This window comes from Rhinolophus sinicus, linkage group LG02 (genome assembly GCF_036562045.2).
Source record: "Rhinolophus sinicus isolate RSC01 linkage group LG02, ASM3656204v1, whole genome shotgun sequence".
Classification (NCBI taxonomy): domain Eukaryota; kingdom Metazoa; phylum Chordata; class Mammalia; order Chiroptera; family Rhinolophidae; genus Rhinolophus; species Rhinolophus sinicus.
This window is the reverse complement of record NC_133752.1, coordinates 103,177,407-103,197,389: the sequence shown is the minus strand read 5'-3', so window position 1 is coordinate 103,197,389 and position 19,983 is coordinate 103,177,407. Positions and strand designations below refer to the sequence as shown.

At 41.3% G+C, this 19,983-nt stretch overlaps 1 protein-coding gene across 5 annotated transcripts in view; it reads right to left on the bottom strand.

Annotated features, from left to right (window-relative positions):
* The window catches only part of SFMBT2 (Scm like with four mbt domains 2), a 201,950-nt gene that overhangs the window by 69,471 nt on the left and 112,496 nt on the right, over nt 1-19,983 (bottom strand). For all 5 annotated transcript variants that reach the window (XM_019738254.2, XM_019738252.2, XM_019738251.2 and 2 more), the window contains one exon: nt 4,913-5,014. In XM_019738254.2, coding sequence (XP_019593813.2) covers nt 4,913-5,014 — 102 coding nt within the window. The remainder of the gene's footprint in view (nt 1-4,912; nt 5,015-19,983) is intronic.

Here is a 19,983-nt window from a genome sequence, read left to right as displayed (position 1 = left end):
CAATTCCATATAACACTCATATGAAATATTGGCACTGCTTCCAGACACAATAAATATATTTCATCAAAATGGTTTGACCACAGACGGGCATTTCAGTGCATATTACTAGACTGATCCAGGTACTAAGATGTTAAGAGTTGATCACTGTGGTCCTATTGATGGAAAGTAAATGAGTAGGTAGAATACACAGGAGACAGAGAAGGAAAAGGAAACCCATAATCATAGCTGAAAGAAAAACAAACTAATGAAGACAGACAGACAAACACTAGCCCGGGGAAAAGCCAAGATGTACTCCGAAAGGTCAAACTGCTTTCTCCATGTCCACAGCAGGGACCCAATCACCACACCAGGTCTGGCTGGGAGATTTCTGCTGTCATCGTGCGTCACGTTGGCCTGAATGCCCCACCCTCCAGACCAAGAGGAAATCATTCACGCCAGGCATGTCCCAACTCGGGGTTCTCAGTCTAACACCTCACTCTGTTGTCCGTTTGTCCAATCCGTGTATTGTTCCCAAGATACAGCCTGAAAGTCAGTGCTGCTGGGATGTTTCCCCAACCACTCGGCTGAAAGAAGAGGCTCCTGCACTGTGCCCCCAAAGCATCAGGCTGTATCTCTGCACTAAAAATGCTTCTTTTTTCCTGTAGACTGATACCACATCTTTCTCCCCGGAACAGATGTTAAGTCCCTTGAGGACAATGGCCTTTTCATTATTCCCACAATGCAGAGAAAATGCTTTGTACATAGGAACTGGATAATCATCCACTGCATGGGGGGGGGGGGGAGTCCATAAAGAAACAGGAAGAAGGCATGCTGATGGAAAAAGCAGGGTGCAAAAATCAAGTAGACCCCAAGAGGAAAAAAGCACGATGGACTTAAAGAGCCAAGTACGTGAAACAGGTCAGAGAATAAAGAGCATTTCCCAACTTGACAGAACTCAGCCAGTCTTTCTCAGGAAACCCTGATACTCTTCCTAAGGTAAAATTCCTGGCTCCTTCATTTACAAAATATTTTCTGAAAGCAACCTAGTTCAAAGCTAAGCAGGAGAGTAAACTCACTTCTGCCCTTCTCCATGTTAATTTCAGTAAACAGACAGAATTCTGCTGCCTGAGCTTTGACTTTGAAAATGGATTTTAAGGAGCAAAGGATCAAGCATCACCCTCCCAGGGAGGCCTTGGCCTGACAGGCTTGTTTCCCTCCTTCCTCCAGGCCAACCCTCCATTAGTCCCTTTCCTGATGCATCTTTCTCCTTCACATTTAACATGTAACATACTCTATTCATTTACGTACTACTTCCGAGAAAAGTGAAATAAGTTTTTCCAAACCCATCAGGACCTGTATTCCCAAATGGTTCAGAAACACTGGTGCATTTGGTCCAGAACACACAGGTCTCAAACTAAAGCCTAGCAGTCAACCAGCTTGCCCAAGACTGGACAGCTCAGAGTTAGCAGAAATAGAAACAGAACCCAAGACTTGAAATTCTAGGCTTCTTTGCTTTAAACAATGAGATATGTTTCACTGTCAATATCTCACTCTGTTTTGGAACGCCTAAAATATAGTCCGCTGTACTACTAAAGGTTGGGCATTTAGTACTGGATCTGCTGGCTATACACGCTTGTTGGCTCTCTGGTCTATTTGTTTTAATGTTTATTTATTTCTTCAACAGTCATGCCATCAAGAAAAGTCCCACAGAAAATAAAAATGAAATTTTCATTATGATGAGTAATAATAGCACAGTGAATTATATTCTCAAACATAATATTCTAAAGCATTTTCCAATGTTAAGAGAAACACATTTAATTATCAGTATCTCCTACGTTAAGAATATTCTGATACTTCATTACATGCGGAGAGTTTTGAACCTGAAGTGTTCATCCAATTTCATGCGTTATACAAGACCTGGGTAACAAGAGGAGGAGGGGTAATAGGAAAAGAATGACTTAAGTATTTTATCTTTGGTGCAAAGAGTAAGAAAAACGAAAATGAAAAAGTATCTTAAAAACCACAGAAAATATAATTCCCACCCCCACCTCTAATACGATTGCTTCAAAGAGAAAAGTGTGTATGTATTATGAAAACCAACTACGGCCACTGGCAGTCTACCCAACGTGATGAAGATATTTGGGCTGAAACTAATTGTAATTAGCATATCACATTCTAATGTTATATATTACAATCATTCAAAGTCATAAAAAATGTGACTAAGCCCATCTGCACTTCTGTTTAGCCTTTTAAAAACAAATTCCAGGTGAAGCTAATACTATAGCGTCTTACAGTAAGGATAAGGTGATAATATACCTAGATAAAAGGGGATTGCTTTATCACCGATGCTGAACAAAGGGGAATGTTGGTCAGGTTTCCATAATATATAACTCTTTAGTTTTGTACAAATGTACAACAACTGGAATGCACAGTAAAGAACCCTGAAGGCCATTTCAAATAAAAAGTTTTTTAATGGATGGTGTATGAACTTGAGAGCATTCATTTCAACCCTAAGATTATCATTCAAAGCATAAGTCAATATTTTTGTCTCATATGTAGTTATTCTTTAAATAAATTATTTTAATTGTTATAAAAATAATTAATGTTCATTAAAGAAAAAAATATTTCAAAAAAAGAAAAAGATATTTCATTATCATAACCATTTTCCATATTCTGTAATACATTGTTGCCACTATATTTCTCAAATTTTACCAAATTATAAATTTAAGAAAAGCACGACTCAAGTAATTTTAAAACACTCATCACTGCATTAACAAATCCAGTCTCTTTCAGAAAAGGGAAATTAAAATGAAATTAACTTTTTTTTTAAAGTATCTTCAACTTTATAAAATTTGGAAATCCATCTGTGACATCCAAAAGGATCATATTCTAAGACCATGTATTGGGGGTCATACATTTCATATCACTGTTCTCTGATTGAAAAGTCCTGCTCCAACTCGCTTCTGGGGTCCCCCAGGAGTGTGACAGTAGCTATTAAGGACACATCTAATCATACCCCAAATACAGTTGAGACATTCTGCCATGTGAAGTAACATCAAAGAAACTTCTTTGTTTTTACATCCAAGGTCAAATAGATCCTTATAATAAGGACAGAAGAATAAACAGACTCAATTGGTTTCTTCATATTAATTGTGTGGCTATTTCTTTGAAAAAGCACCTCGTTGATCAAGACTCTCCGAAAAAATGCACAAAGTAGTCTTTTCAGTGAGCTGCCTACAATAGTGAAAGACAAAATCCTAGGGAGATAAACAATCAAGTTTTTCAAATATTTGAAAATCAAAATACAAATTCTTTCTCTCTTCCTCTTGGATCACAAATTTTAAGATAGACCGTTTCTCCACAGAAACCAATCACAGTCTGATCAGCACAGCTGATAAATGTCTCCAAAACAGGAAAGCGAATGAAGGGTGGCAATAAATGTAAAATCAGAGGTATCCCGTTGAATCATGAAAGCGTCCCTTTTAGCTTAAGAACGATACCCCAAACCACTGCAGTGACCACCTGCTCTACCTTGAGATCACCATCTTCACATAAACAGTATTTTCATTTTAAAAGTTATACATGCACAGCGAGCCCATGGAAAACTCAGCAACTTGCATGGCTTTCAAGGGAAAACGATGCACTTCCATTTTCTCTTCAGTGGTTGTGTTGGAAATAAAGTGTGTTGAATAATTCACTGGATTTTGATTCCACTTGGAGGGCTGGCCTTTGGCAAAACTGGTGAAGTGCATCTTCTGTTCACTACCGCAGCACTTTGTGAGAAACAAACTCAAACTTCAGTTCCATTTACACTCCATCAGGTAGCAAGGGTAAGGTGACTCCACATCTCCCTTCGATCCCCAAATGCCTGTGGAATTTGTTTTCTAGGAAGAAGGCAACTGTGATCGAAGGTCTGGGTGAAAGGAGGTATTTTACTGAGCATTTACACTGTGCCAGGCACTTCATACCTGAGTCCTTAGTCACCTCAATGACATGACGTGGACTGTGTAACACCTACTGTATCAACATACAAACTAAGGTTCTTAGAATATACGTAATTTATTCAGCTAGTCTTTAGCAAAGTTGGGTGGGATTTACCGGCAAAGCCAGTTCTTGAGACTAAAACATTCTGCCCCAAGCGAATTAAAACATTAAACATTACTTGAGTGGTCATAAGGAGACCTGGGTTTGGATCTACACACTTCCACTTTTGAACTTTTAATGAAGTTCTCCATAAAATGCACGAAAGGCCATTAACTAAAATGGACATTGGCTAGGAGCGCTAAGTTTATTGGTTTCCTCCATCTAAAGAAATAAAATTAAGGTAGAAACACGTACTTTAGAAGTCACCACAGGTTACTTCATTGAGATTTCTTTGATGGGGAAGGGAAATTATAATCTTAAAAGCCTAACAGACCATAACAAAAATGCCTTTACATGAAAAATTAATTTCATTTTAAATCCACAAATCCCAGAAGCATGTTTCCTTTAGTCAATGAAAGCAGATAATGAAAAGAAGCAGAGAGCTGACACCCTGGAGACGGGACTTGGCTTTTCACCATTTCCAGGTATTTTCGAAATATAAATAGATTACACGAACTACGGGTGCAGAGGGAGCAAGTTCACAGCTGTAAACTCAGTTGTGCGTTGCACTTTCCTCCAAGTCACTCACGGACACGAGTGTCTACACTGCAGTGTCAGAAGACAAGTGAAATTCACCCCACCCGTCACAAGAGAAGACATCTGGTTAGATGAGCTCTATGCTCCCAGCAATAAAGAGAGAGCTTACAATGGTACTGGACAGGAGAGGAGGCAATCGGCCTTCTTTACTCGGCATTGTGTTGCAACAGTCCTTGTACACGCATATTTCAGCAGAAAGACTTATCTGATCCACGCTGGAGGCTGACGTGAAGAACGAGGGAAGGAAACTCACCTTGGTCACTGATGCAGGACAGAGATGAAAAGGCTCACTCATATTCACTGTTTCTAGCTTCATCCCAACTGTGAAGAAATGGCTTCGCAAATCTGCATGATCCTGCAGGAAAAAAAGGAGACAGATACTGAAGGCGCCGGTTTTGTCAATTAACTCCGTAACTGTCTGGATTCTGCTGTACCTTGAACATTTTATTGGGCAGCTGAAATCAGACTGAAATAATGAACCCTCCCCGTTTCAAATTTCTAATTATTGCAAGATACTGCAGATTTAATTATTTTCTGCGAGCTAAATTGCCTTTCCAAGAGAGCGCAGGCATCCTTCGTGGCCATGCTTAAATTTACACAAAGCAGAAAATTCACATCACACTGCTTTGATCTTCCCAGCTGAAGCACAGCAGAGTAATAGAGGCAACTAGTCATCTAAAACACAGCGGGAACATCTTCAGAAAACGTGGCCTCTTGCCACTGGAGTTACTTCACAGGGCTTGAGTGAGTACCTTGTGGGTGATACAGCTTGTCCCCGCCTCCCGTGTCTAAGTGCACACAGCTTATCAGTTATTGGTGGCAAGCCGGTGATCTAGGAGATGTGTGCACACAAGGGTCTGAAACAGCCCTGCAGACGATCAGCACTCGGGTCCTGCTCAATAAAGATTAGCGATGCTCCCCGCCCCACCCCACCCCATTTAATAGGTGTCCGGCAGTTTTATAACCAGCTTACAGCAACCTTATGTGTGTGAGATGGAGCTTTTCTGTCTTCTCGAGAAAACAAATTTCAATATCCACTTCAGCTCTATAGCAATAGATGAAGCTGGCTGGACTCGGGATACCAGGATTTATCTTGCTGAGATGGAGGTCACCTCATAACTCACAGTCTGTATAAATAGTACTGGATGAATAAATGTATTCGCCGCTTGCCCCTGAGGACGGAAGAACTACAAACAAATCCTGCTATTTCTAACTACATCAATGGGGTAAGAAGTAGAAAAATACCTGGGGAGCCATTACTTTTCTTTTATCTGCAAATCTCACGTGGATTTTTAATTAATTCCATGATGCCTTTCTGCATCCAATTCTGAGGCCCATGCAGAGCCTTGCCGGGCTGTGCCTGCTGCCCCCCACCACAAGAGCTGGTCAATGAGTCGGTGCACATACGACACAGCCCCAGAGAAAAAGAACTGCTTATACAACTCTCTGCCGCTCCTGCTTTACCAGAGGAGGTACAGAATCTAACTGCCTAGAGAACCACAAAAAACGCTCTCAGGTCTCACATCGCCACAGCAGTCTGCAAAGGTCTCCACATCCACTGGATGCACAGTAAGTGTTGGGTCTGGTGCAGGCAACAGTGCCCTGTCTGAGGATGGGGACGATCAGAATGAGAAGGGATGTGGTCAGAGTGCAGTGGCTCAGGTGACAGAAATTCACTGAAAGAACTGGCCTGTCCTGAACCTTTATATCAATGACTTCCTTAAGAACTTAAACTCAATGTTTTATAACTATTATATATGCATCAGGAAAAGCACAAGAAAATATTCTTAGGTGCCAGAGATGATTTTCGTTTCTTATACTGAAAATAAAGTGTTTATTTTTAAAGGTGGCTGGGGAAGATAGGACCAGGAAAGGAATTTAGAAAAGCAACAGTATAGAGAGTTAATGCATTTTAACACACATCAACCATGTGACCAAGGCAGAAAGCCAGAAAACTCAGATGCTGAGGCAAAAACAGTAAACCAAAATTGACTGACATTGGAATTAAAGACTGAAAGTTAATGTTCCTATGAGGCGTCAATGCCCCCCAGTTTCTCACTATCAGTGGGAACTGAGGCATGTGAATGGATTTGGCAGATAAATATTCTTCCCTTTTAAGCACAAAACCCTTTGACTTTTGGGGGGGGGAAGAGGAATTTTTCTAAAATTGTAATGTAATAAAACTTAGCCTAAATATACTCAGCAAGTTTAAGCAGTCGTTATTAGATTGTCTGACAAGACAGAAAGGTCCTCAGGTACTAATGACACATTTGTAACTCTAATAAACGGCCCAGATGAACATAATATTTTCACAGACCTTCTCCTCTGCTATAGGTTGCCCCTCCTTGCTACCGCGTTCCCTCTCGTTCCTCACAGGCTAAGCGTTCTTGAGATGTGGTTCACCCATAGTAGGAAACCTGGAATTTCTTCCCGGCTGCCTTGATCACCAGAGCTCCCCTTGTCATTTCCATCTCTCCCCTGTTCTCCTATTGGTTTCTCCTCGTGTCCTCTGTCGGGGTGTCCCGACAGCATTCTGGGCTTCTGGTCTACCTTACTCCCCTCTTGATTTCAGCTTGTGTGTCCATGCTCTACTCCATATACTTTGGTACCGACCTTTGCTCTCTGAGGAGAATCAGCTTTCTAAGTCGGGTTGATCCATGATCCCAGGCCCTTTCTATGTCCCAGGCTCTCAGGTTGACCTTAACCACTGACTTGAAGCCTCTAACCAAGTCTATTCTCTATCTATGCTCCAAGCCCTATGGGAAGGTCTCCCAATCACAATTCCCAATGCTGTGTTGAAATCTGTGGCTCCCAGGAATCCTACACCAATAGCTTTCCTTTAACTGCTGCCTTATTTGATTCAAAGTTGTTTAGTGGGACCTGGCAATGGCTGCCTTTCCTTAGAAATAAAGCATGAAGGATTAGGACAGCAATTGGTTCCTTACATAACCTTCTCCTTTCAGAGCTGCGGACTCTATTATAAACGCTTATCATTAATGATTTCAGTGTATTCTGCATCAAATGATCTCTCTAGGTGAAGAGGGGATCGCTTTGTGCAGCTATCACTCGCTCGCTTCTTCCTTTCCTGGAATATCTGTGTACTTGTTTGTCAACCACTGAATACCTTTCTCTCTCTCTCGATCTCTCTGCTCATCCATAAAAAATACCATTCACATCAAAACCGTACATGGCCTTACGTAAGATGAAAATAAAATCTTAATGACATTAATATTTTTAAACACTGAAGGTATTATTGACAATATTTTATCCTCATGTCATTAAAATATTTTTAAACAATTTAAAAATAATGCTTAGTGAGCAAAGGCTTCAAAACAGTTTTCTCTTTCTCAATGAATACTCAGATTTCCTACGTCTTAAATTATTTCTACAAGGTTTCAACTGCAAGCACACAAATTTCTTACTTGTGGCAATGCATCTGTTTTAGTTCCACACTGTGTGAAAACTCTTAAACTCTCTTATTTAATATATTGGAAAAAGAAGCCAGGCATTTTAAGAGGTAGCTGCATCCAAACACAGGTGTTTATAATATATTCTGGTCCCAAATATCCATGTCTATCTAAAATCTCCTATTAAACTTGAACTCTAAATTTCAGAAATGAACTTGGACTAAATCTGCTAGTTCAATGCTTCTGTTATTCATGAACGATGATGTCAGAACATTTTTACTACAGAGACAGGATAATATTTTCTAAAAGGGCTTCCCATTGAATCCTCTGGCCATCAGAGACCTTTAAAAAACACAACAGGTAGCCATGTGCAATACTTTCTAGTCAAAGCCAAAGTCTCTCATTTATGTTATGCAGTTCATCCAAGAGAGACCCCAATAAGTATTTATCGAATTAAGCTGACGAAACATAAAAACTGGATGATTTCTTGACATCCATTCCAATTCTGTGTTCTATCATTTATTCAATAAGCATGCATTAGAAACCTCTGAGGTACCAACCACATATGAATAGTAGGCTACCAAATGGTGCACAGAACACACACACACACACACACACACACACACACACACACACACGCAAATTACTACATTCATCAGATGGAGGATGAAAAGACAAACCAAGAATAGCTATGGAAGATCCAGGCTTAGAAGAAAGGTCAGCATGAATATTTTTACTTGCAGCATATAAAAATTATTATCATTCTGATGATGGCAGTCCAAAAATTCATAGGCGTGAATCTTAATTTAAAATATAAAAAGCATGTGACTTAGTATGATAAAGAAAAAGATTCGGGGAAGGTGGCACGGTAATTTGGTTAGGGAGACTGGATCTTAAGTACCGATTGAGGCATTTGAGTTTTCTCTAAAAAGCGAAAGGAGTCATTTAGACACTCTAAAAAATAAATCTTTTTTTTGTAAGCAAAGAATTCAACACCAGTAAATTTCCAAATAAGCCAATACACAGACCTTCTCAGCTCGTAAGTGTGTGTATCTATGTACATCCATATTAGTATACGAGAGAAGGTACAGATTTGTTTTCTCATCAAAAACAAGCGTAATCACCCTGTTAATGCAAGTATATGCATTCATTTATACCAACACCAGCTAATCATCCTCTATGTAAGAGAGAGAGAGCTGCTGGCCCCTGAAGATGATTCACAAAACCAATTATCTACTGAGAGATGATGGAAAATTCACTATGGTTTGGAAGCTACATTCTGGCCTTTGCAAAAGCTCTAGAGAATCACTCACACCTCACAATTACTGGATCAAGAATGATGTTATTCCTGAAATCAGGAGGGACTGCTAAGTCTTCAGTACATTTGCAAATGTGCTGTCGCATTCAAGAAATACTGTTTATTTAAATGTCTGGAGTCCAGTGAAGTTGCATACAGAAAAACTCCATTGAGGAAATGCTGGCAATGTTGTTCCCATCGACATTCATAGTTACAACTTTTATTTTTTGCCCTGAAGTAGTTTTATATTGATCAGAAGTAAAATACCATTTATTTCACTGGAGGACTGTTTTACCAGCCTCCCCTTAAAAAAAAAAAAAATCGCTCTTCAGGGAACCTTATTTTCAGTCGATTGACAATGTACAAGAGATTATGCATCCATCAACTTCAGTTTTCCACTCAGGTTTCATCAGTTTTATTCACTCCAGAACCCAAGTAGCTCTCACATTGTCCTGCTGAGATACTGTGACTCTGCACCGAGAATAACTAGCTTTGGTATAGAATATCAAAACAGGTAGAAACAATAACAATTAACATACTATAAACACGTGTAAGCCTTTTGCTTGTATTATCATTTTTCCCTCACAAAAGACTATTGGGCAGTACCCATCTCACAGTGAGGAAATTAAGACACAGAGAAGTAAAGTTACCTAAGCAAAGACACAGAGCTACCATAAGGAACCAGGATCAAATCCCAGTGGTCTGACTCTAAGTCATGAATAAATATCAAATTATAGGACACACTGGGAAGCAAAGACCAAAAAGAAGCACTTACATTGTTTTTATTGCTAATTAGTAACCAAACAAACTAAACCTTTATGACCTACAGGCTCCCCCAATTTTTATTTCCAAGACAGATATTGCCAAGTTAAAAAGTGATAGTTCTTAATACTGCTCATTTTTTTACTTAAAAGCTCCCACTTTTGCTGTTAATTCATAACACTTTTCAATGGCTTATGAAATAAGTGTATCAGAGAGAATTCCGACACTAACAACTGTCCGCAAAATGTTTTACACAAAGTCAGTCACCATCTTCATCAGCAATAGACGAATAGTTTTTACAAACAGATTGTGTGTGTGCCTGTTAAGCAATGAAGACTGAAGAAAAGTGTGCAGCAAAATGCTCATGATGCTTAAGTCAACCTTCATCAATACCTGCTTTCTCATAACGTGATCAGTGTTAATCCAGGCAGGTTAATCTGAGAAACGCAGTGAATCTAGAAAGTGTTCCTGGCTGCAAAGGCCACGTAAGTGTCAATCTGTGGGTAGTATTGTAAATACTGTGATAAATACGAAATATAACGCTGGCAAAGAAGTTGGGACAAACCACAATCTGTTTGGTCATTTTGGCTTTACAGTCTGGCTCACGTCTCACTTTGTTTCACCAATGAAACAGGTCGAGAAGATGAGACCATCTCAGGGTACACACTGGTGACCTACTGCTTCAGACATTAGCCTCTGATGAAATGTTTGCCTTTGAAGGCATGGCCATGGCTGGAAGAAGGCACCAGCTGATTCTGGAAGAATCAAACACAGTTATTAAAGAAACACTACTGAACAGAGCTGCCTTAGTCATCCATGAGTAAGCACCAACCGAAACTTGAAAGTGACAAATCTTCAGGGGAAAAAACCGGAGTTCTTTATAAAAGAGACAAAGGGCTATGAGCATTCATTTACAGGAGATGAAGAGTATTACTGAATGAAAGACAAAAGAAAGACAGGAAAAAAGAAAGAACATTTGGTCATTTTAGGTTCCGCTCTCTCCCACATGCCTACTTGAGCATAACTCCCCTCTTGCCATCTACTTTAGGGGCTTGAAAGAACTGTACATTGTACTCTGATAACTTAGTATGTGACTATCACGGACTCCCAAAATGCTTCCTGTCATCCCTGCTTCATTAGATAAATGCACCTCACACGATCTCAAAATATGAAGAATGTGGCACAGGGGAGAGTGAGTTCAAACTAATTAACACAACACAATGAAAATGCCCTCGGTGGGGATTTTAATGGAAGAAGAGCAGCAAATCATTCCTTGTGTGGAAACCAAAGTCTTCGCCTGAGTCCCACAACCAAAGGCTCCAGGAATTTCCCTTCGGGGTGGCAATCTGAGCATCACTCTTTCTTTTTTGGCTCTTTCCTTTTGCTTATGTTGTAATGAAATAAAATGGACAACAAATAGATATACAATGCAGCCCTCCTCCACATTTTTTTTAAAGTACCAAACCCATTTACTGCATCATAGTTACACGAATGTATGGCCAGTATAATTTTGTCAGTTCCCAACATGCCAGTTTTGGGTCCACAGGGGACTCCAACGTTGAATCTTTTCAAAGGCCTCAATTAATTTGCATAATTTCTAAGAATAGGCTTCAGTGAAGTGAAAGGAAGGTTTTAATTAGTAGTACATTCAAATTGATATATAATGAACTATACTTTAATTCCTTTATCTCTATCAACATAATACGTCATGCTAAAACCCAGATCCAATGCAATTCATCACAGTTTTCCTCTCTTTGTTTTATCAGTGATCTAGTGCTCATATGTTCATTAGAAAATTACTCTCATATTAGTTTCATCTAAAATTGGACATTAGGATGCCAGCATTTATTAAGGCAACATCATTAGTACATTTCAATTCCGCTGTACTGAATTAAATTTAGCCAATGAAATATTTATAACAAAAAATGCAATAAAAGATCTGTAAGCTGAACACTCTTAAGCATTTCCATTTTTTACTTATAGCCAAAAATAGCAGTTTTATCTACTAGTTGTGCATTAAATCAAGTTCAAAACTAGTAATGAGGAAATGTAGTGCCATATACTTCATCCTGAAGCACAAGGGTTTATTACATGGCAATTATAGTAGGCCTATTTCACAGGAAGTCCAAAAACTGGTCCATTAGGTAGTTTAAAAGAAAATAGAGTTGCTGAGAATATCTTTCATTGATTAACATTTAGCACCATAAAAGCATGTGTAAGTGGCAAGAAATGCCACCCTACAGTGCCACTGTGAAAAAAAAACAAGGCTGATTTTGTGTGTTTAGGTAAACAGTGGTTACACTGTCTTTTCTCACCCTTAATTCTCTCCCAATAAGTGAGAGAACCTTCTGGTGTTTCCACAGCAACGCTCTAAACCATCTCAGTGCTGCTGGCTGAAGAAGAACTTGGGGGCCACTTGGTGGGTCAGCTTTCCTCCCAGCCTCACACCCCACTGACAGAATGTGGTGGACAGAATCATAGCTGCCTGCCCCTTCTGCTGAGAGCCCCAAATGCAACTAAACTGTTGTCATGGAAACATGACCAACAGCCCTACATCCACTCATGTAGATACCACCCTTCACAGAAAGAAGGAAGAGCTGGTGAAGGAAGAGCAAACTCCCCCACAAAGCAGGCTGACTGGGTTCTCACCTTCCCAGACGTGGACAGCGGCTACTGGAACACAGGAAGCTGATACCCTCCCAACCATGTTCTGTCACAGGGGGAGGATTCCAAACTGGAAAGTGCCCACTGCCAACCAGCCTGGCACAGATCTCAGAACAGTTCAGGTCTCAGTGCCTTCCTCAAACCCCACTGTCCTCGCTTCCACTGGTCCACCTGTTTCCAGGTGAGAGGATTCATCCACCTCACCAGAGTTTCTCCACCTCAGCACTGCTGGCATGTGGGGGCCAGAGAATTTGAATGCGGGACCTGTCCTGTGCATTGTAGGATGTTTATGGCCACATCTTTGACCTCTCCCTACTAGACGCCAGTAGCACCCCCTAGCTATGACCATCAAAGCCTCCAGACATTGCCCAACATCCCCTGAGGGGCAAGTTCAATCCAATTGAGAACCATATGCTCAAAACACTGGCAGAGCTTCTACCAAAAGCAAACGAGTAATGAGTCAGTCAGCATCTGCCAGTTCCTACACTTCCTTGGTAGGCAGCACTTCACACTCTCAGCATTCATTCTCTGGTTCTTTGTTACAATAATACTTGGCTCAGCCTTGAAATATCCTAGTTTACCTCCAAAAACTGTACAAAGCAATGGGGGAAAAATAACCTTGACCTTGGCATTCAGATAGACTTGCGTTTGGGTCCTGGTTCCAGCACAGGCTCTGTATGAGGTAGGAAGGACAGTAACTTCTCTGGGCCTCGAGTGTACAGTAAGACTAGTATTGCCCACCACACCAGCTGATGGTGAGACTAACAGGGCTACGTATGCAGACTGCCCAGTCCAACGTCTCACCCTGCCATGCTCAGGAATTAGAAGCGATCAACAGTGCTACTGGAGCAATGGTCCACAGGAGAATGAGGTGGGAGTTCGTGCAAACTACCTATGGCTTGTTGGCATGTTTGTTTTGTTTTTACTCTGCCCCTGTATGCTATTCTCAAGGGTCTGGAAGGGTTAATATATATGCCAAAGATATTTCAAAGGTGTGTAACTCACGACACGAGAACAAGGACTTATGTCAGCTACGCCTAGCTCGTTATACCCTCAATGACGGACCTGCCGCCTCCAGGAATCACTGGGTGCTCAAGAAACCACTGAGGTCCGGTGATTGGATGAATTTGTGCAAAACGGCAAGTGAAATGACTAAATTTCCCAAGCTACCTTGTAAACTGGAGGTATGTGTGCTATGCATGCGTGTGTTTACTTTCAGAAAAATCTAGACCTTAGGGAAAAATTCATTCCTGTCAGGGTCTAGATATGTCACCGGCAACTGCAAGAGTGCCATGATATACTGTTATGCGAGAGTTTATCTGACTTGTTTACGCTGGTCCTTCTCATTATAAATGGGGCTGGAGACAAAACTAGAAGCAGATTTTAACCTTACCCTTGACTTTCACGCCATCAAGACAAGGAAACTCAGTGTAGAATGGCTCTCCATGGACATGAAAAGAGAAAACACAGGACTAAAGGGTTCCCATGCTTTTATTTACATCCCAACTACACACACACCCTCAGGTGCCTTTCCTGGGGCAGCAGGGAGTGCATTGAAAGTCGGGGTTCAGTAACACAGAAGCTTTGGTGTGCTGGGGCCTATCACACATGGTCCTTGTTTTCCATTAGCTCTGAAAGCTCTGGAGACCTAAAGGACTTAACTTCTCTTTACATCACTTTCCCTACTTAGATTCTGTGATTTGCAAACTCCTGTCGAGGAAAGGTACTGTGGAGATTAAAGAATGAGCTAACCCACAAACGACCTGTGTGTGTTTTTAGGGGGCAAAACCCGCCTCCCACCAATTTTATTGTGGTTTACTATCACATCCTCCAATGAAGAATTATAATCAAGTTTTAATTATTCTCATTAATGGAGACTAGCATAGAACAATCTGTAACAACTAAAATATGATGCCACAATCACTTTGAAATGTTTCTGTTTTGTAAAGAAGAGATTCATGCCCCCCGCCCCATATCCCAACACCAATTACACTAAGTTCATGCTAATATAATCTTGCCTTCCATGGCACTACAGGAACTGGTGAGAGCCAGAATAATCAGCGGCTCCCAGAAGCCATTTGGGAATGAGCAATCACAGACCAGATAACCAGAAGTTGACTACATTCTTACACTCTTCATGTTTAGAATTCAAAGCGAGTTGCTGTCTAGCAGACTGCAGGCAGCAGTGTTCAGGCCCCTGAGATCAAGCCACCGTTAGAACAAACTCTTTATATGTCGGGGCTTTGCGATTTTTATAGCTACGTTTGTTGTTTGACCAAAGTCGCCCTCTTTAGTATGTCTCTTATAAGATTTTCTCCAAGGCTCATCGACACGAGATGCACCCCTTCCCCCCAGTCCTCTTTCAGTTATGTAATTCATGGGCTTCGATTCCAGAGCCCAGAACACACAAAGAATAACCACAGACAAGCTGTCTCCCTCTCCCTTCTATAAGGTGCAAAGGCCAGATATTCCATAAACTTCTCCGTGATTTCTCGTCCCAGAGAGAGACTGTTTCACGAAACTCTCCCAGTCTTTAAAGACACGAGGACGGCACTGGAGGGACCGGGGCCCTACCCTTGCAGAGCTTATGCTTTGCAGGCCTAGGTGTGTGGCGAAGTCTGGGCCACGGCATAGAAAACTCAGAAGGTACGTCAGCAATGCTGACAGGATCACAGGCTGATAAGAAAACGACCTACAATCTCAGGAGGCAGCCTTTCTTTAAAAGAACTCTTAGAGTCCAAGTTGATGAGAAGGAAATACCAATCACGTGACACACCAACAGTGACTGATCAATGATTTGGTATCAGACTCACTGTCAGGTGGAACTGACCAGGAATGTCAGGCCAAAAAAATTAAGTTCTCTCCTTACATAGGGAGCCTAAAGCAAATCTGAGAGAATATAAGTATCCTACCTGAAGGCCAAACTTAGCTACGAATTTTTTTTATTGTTGCTGCATTTAGCTGCGGAACAAGAGAAAAAGAAACCGGTCACCATGGAAACCGCAACTTCACAATCTATCGTGAGAGAACAGCTCGCTTCCTTTCTTACCCCTTTGGCTGTACCAGATGGAATGAGAGAGAAAAGCCCTTCTCTCTTTGCCACATGTGACATTCTCTCTCTGGCCTTCCACTGAGGTCTCAGATGCAAAAATACAGAAGAGATTCCCTCCTAAGGGTTAAAGCTACCATCACACTGACAGGTACATAATTCCAAGCTGAAAAAAACTAAAGAAATAACAAGACATGGAATCTTCAGTGCATAACGAGCATTGCCTGAACACTCCTCACAGGGAAGAAATACGTGCCCAGAATGCCCATCTTTCTTTAAGTTTGTTTGCTTGTGTTAAAAGAAATAATAATGATGACCACATCCGGCATCTTTATCAATTAGCCTTCTCTCAGCTGCCCCTTCCTTTTCTTTATTAAAAATTAACCTGTGAGGAAAGGGAGACGCAGTGAACAAAGTATGACAGTCACAGCTTAAAACCAGACCAAACTAGATTTAACTCACTGATTTGTCCTTACCAAAAGTCCTTTATTTACAGATCTCAAGGCTGCCTTTTAACTCCTACCTGGTACACATACATAATTCTGGATCCGTTTAACAGATAACCTATGTCAGAGACTACAGAAACTGAGCTGTGGGAGGGGCACCAAGAACTGCATATTTTGTCCAAGTTCTAGACCAGCTACACTTCCCATCCTCTGGGAGTCCTGATGAAGCAAACAACTCAGTTATCACGTCCTTGGCTCCCTTTAACCTCCACCACAGCCATCGGCTTTCACTGGGAACTGGTCGGGGAGGCAAGAATGCAACATAGCAAGCGTCCCGGGGATCCATCTCCCATCGAAAAACACATCTCTCTTCAGCTCCCAATAAACAGAAGTAACCAGGAAGCACTGGGTCATCGCTGCCTAACAACATCTCGTATACTCACAGTGACAATGCGTACCTGTGCACTGTGGGTGTGATATTAGGAACGGCAACACGACGGAGTGTGGAGTGTGACAACAGACCGACTAGAAGGCGGCCCAGCCATTTAGTGCCAGGGCTCCCTCTTCCGTCCTCAAGCCCCATGTATCTCCACAGATCTACCTGTCTGATGAGGAAACAATACGTAACACCACAGCACCTTAGAATCCAGTATCATAAAGACCCAGAGAGACAGTCAACGCCAGACACACAGAGAAGAAAAACAGCCCGCACACAACACAGGTGAGGCTATGTTAGTCTTCTCTGTGACCGTTTTCAGCAAGAAGCAAACATTGACACGGCAAGTTCATGAGCAGTGGGATTGCACAGAACGTGGTTTTCTTTCATGCTGAGACGTTTTCTTAATTTCAGTTCATCCCTAATATTCTTCTCAGTGCTCTCAGCTATCTCCTGTTCTCAGCCACAATCTGACCTGGGCTATTTTTGGCTGGGTGTGAATGGACCGTGCTCTAACAACTGAGTCCTTTCTCTCCTTTCTAGACATAGTCACCCAACCACTCACAGATTTACTTCACTGAAGTTACACTGATGACCTCCCCTGAGCTGTTATTCTTCTAGGTTGATTTTTGTACTTATTTCTTCACCAATCCATTCAAGAACTTTTACTGAGTGCTTACTGTGTGTGCCAGGCACTGTTCACGGCCCTGGAGGTGGATCAGACATAAAAATAAACAATCTGCTCTTAGAGAGCTTACATTCTAGCAAAGGGAAACAAATCAGATGCAAAAAATAAGACCTAGCTGGACAAGCAGTTCTAATGCGTCTTTTGGAGCAAAAATTAATATAAGACCTGGTCTTATTTTACTATAAGACCTGGTATAATATAATATAATATAATATAATATAATATAATATAATATAATATAATATAATATAATATATAATAATACAATATAATATAATAATATAAATATATAAGACCGGGTTTTATATTAACTTTTGCTCCAAAAGACACATTAGAGCTGACTGTCCGGCTGGGTCTTATTTTGGGGGAAACATGGTATGAAGAAAAATAAAGCAGGGGATGATGACAGGGAGATGGTGGTGAAAAGTGCTATTTTTGACTTTAAGGGATGGGGGAGGTCTGAGGAAGGGGAGGGAGGAAGCCATGCAGGCATCTGGGGTGGGGGGTGGGGGCACCTTAGTGTTGGAGGGACAGCAGGAAGCCAGGGTGGAGCAGAGCATATGAGGGCCTGGATCTGAGCGGCAGATGGGTGAAGGAACTGGCCATGCAGGACCCTGGACAGCAAACCCCGAGTGGATGACAGGCCACCAGAGTTACAAGTGAAAGAATGACTTGGTCTGAATTTTGTTTCAAAAGAATCACTCTGGCTGCTCTCTGAGAACACACTGTAGGGGAGCAATGATTATAAGCCGGGAAAAAAGTTCCCAAACGAATGCAACACTCCAGGAGAGAGAGATGGCAACTTGGACTAGGGTGGTGGTGACACACGAAGAGAAGAGTGATGAATTGGGGATAGATTTTGAAGGTAGAGCCAACAGGCTCTGTTGATGGACTAAATGGATTAACATGGCAGATCTGAGACTACGGTCCTTAGAAAGGGCTTGCTTACAGGGTTAGCCCTAGCTGATATCTGGGAACAGCTGATAAACAGTACCCTACACTGATATAATTTTTTTTCCTAAATATGAGACTGGCCCACTGTGCTGAGGCTGTTTGCATAAACCACATGGTTGATACGGAAACCCCTAGTTTCCTTCTGGGGGTCTGGAATTCGGGTACATGCTAGGCAGAGGGTGCCTATGTGGTCAGCCTCCAATAAAAACCCCGGGTACTGAGTCTCTAATGAGCTTCCCTGGCAGACAACGCTTAGCATGCGTTGTCACAACTCACTGCAGGAGGAATTCAGAGTCTCCCGTGGGACACACCAGGAGAGGACTCTTGCAAGCTTGTGCATAGATTTCTAGAAATCGTCCCATGTGGCTTTTCCCTGTGCTGAGGTTGCTTTATGTCCTTCTGCTATAATTAAATGTGACTGCGAGTGTAACAACACCTGAGTCCTGAGAGCCCTGGTGAATTACCAAACCTGGGGCAGATTTGGGGACCCTGACAAAGAGGTGAATGTGAGAGAGAGCCTGCAAAGAGGGAGCCAGGATTTCTGAGCTCGAGTCTCAGCTCTTTATTCTTCCCTTCACTCTACTGCAAACCTCTAAGTAGCTTATTTGAGACTTCAGAGATACTGAGATTGTAAACTTTGTTTTTTAATGACAAACAAAAGTTCAAACTATAGGGAGGAAATATGAATGAGGAGGTGAAGCACAGAGGAAGTTTAGGGCAGTGAAAATACTCTGTATGACACTACAATGGTGGATGTACGTCATTTGTGCAAGCTGACAGGATATATAACACCAACAGGGAGCCTTAATGAAAACTATGGACTTTGGATGAAAATGAGGTGTCAGTGTCGGGTCATCGATTCTAACAAAGGTTCAGCTCTCGTGGGGGATGCTGAGAGAATGGGGAGCCTGTGTGTGTGTGGGAAATCTCTGTACCTTCCCCTTAATTCTTCTTTGAACCTAAAATTGCTCCAAAAAGTAAAATCTATTTTTTTAAAAATGTCAAACAATTTCACTTCTTTAAGGGATAAAAAATGGTTCATGGAGTTTAGTGATATTTCAAATAATGTTCTTTCCTTGAAATTCAAGGTGTGGTCATGAATGAAGGAAGCTGGAGGGCGTGTTTTCCCCAGGCTACATAGCTGTCTAAGGGAAACATGCTTTGCTTCAATTAACTGGCACACTGGGAACTGCTGCTTCATATTTGTAGATTTGATATTTGCAAACAAGTGGGGTCACAGATGTAGATTATAATTTAAAAGAACTGCAGAGAATGAAAAGCAACAGTAATTACAGACGGCTTATGAATGTCTGCCATACGAAAAAGTACATTAATTGTAGTTAGATGCTTAATTTTGAGTCTCTCTTGGCCCTATTTTTAATATTTAACAAAATTCCCCCATACCGATTCGTTGTATCTTAGTGAATATTTAAAGTGAAGTAGAAACCCGAAATAGTATAGGAATCGCTGGCTAAAAAAACTGAATGAGTCCTGTAATCACTCCATTTTTTGATAATAGAAACAAACAGAGAAAGCCATCCTCGTAATTCTTTATGAAGACATAAGTAAAAGGCTTTTGCTGAAACTGGGTTATTTGACTTTGATAATGGGACGTGTCCTA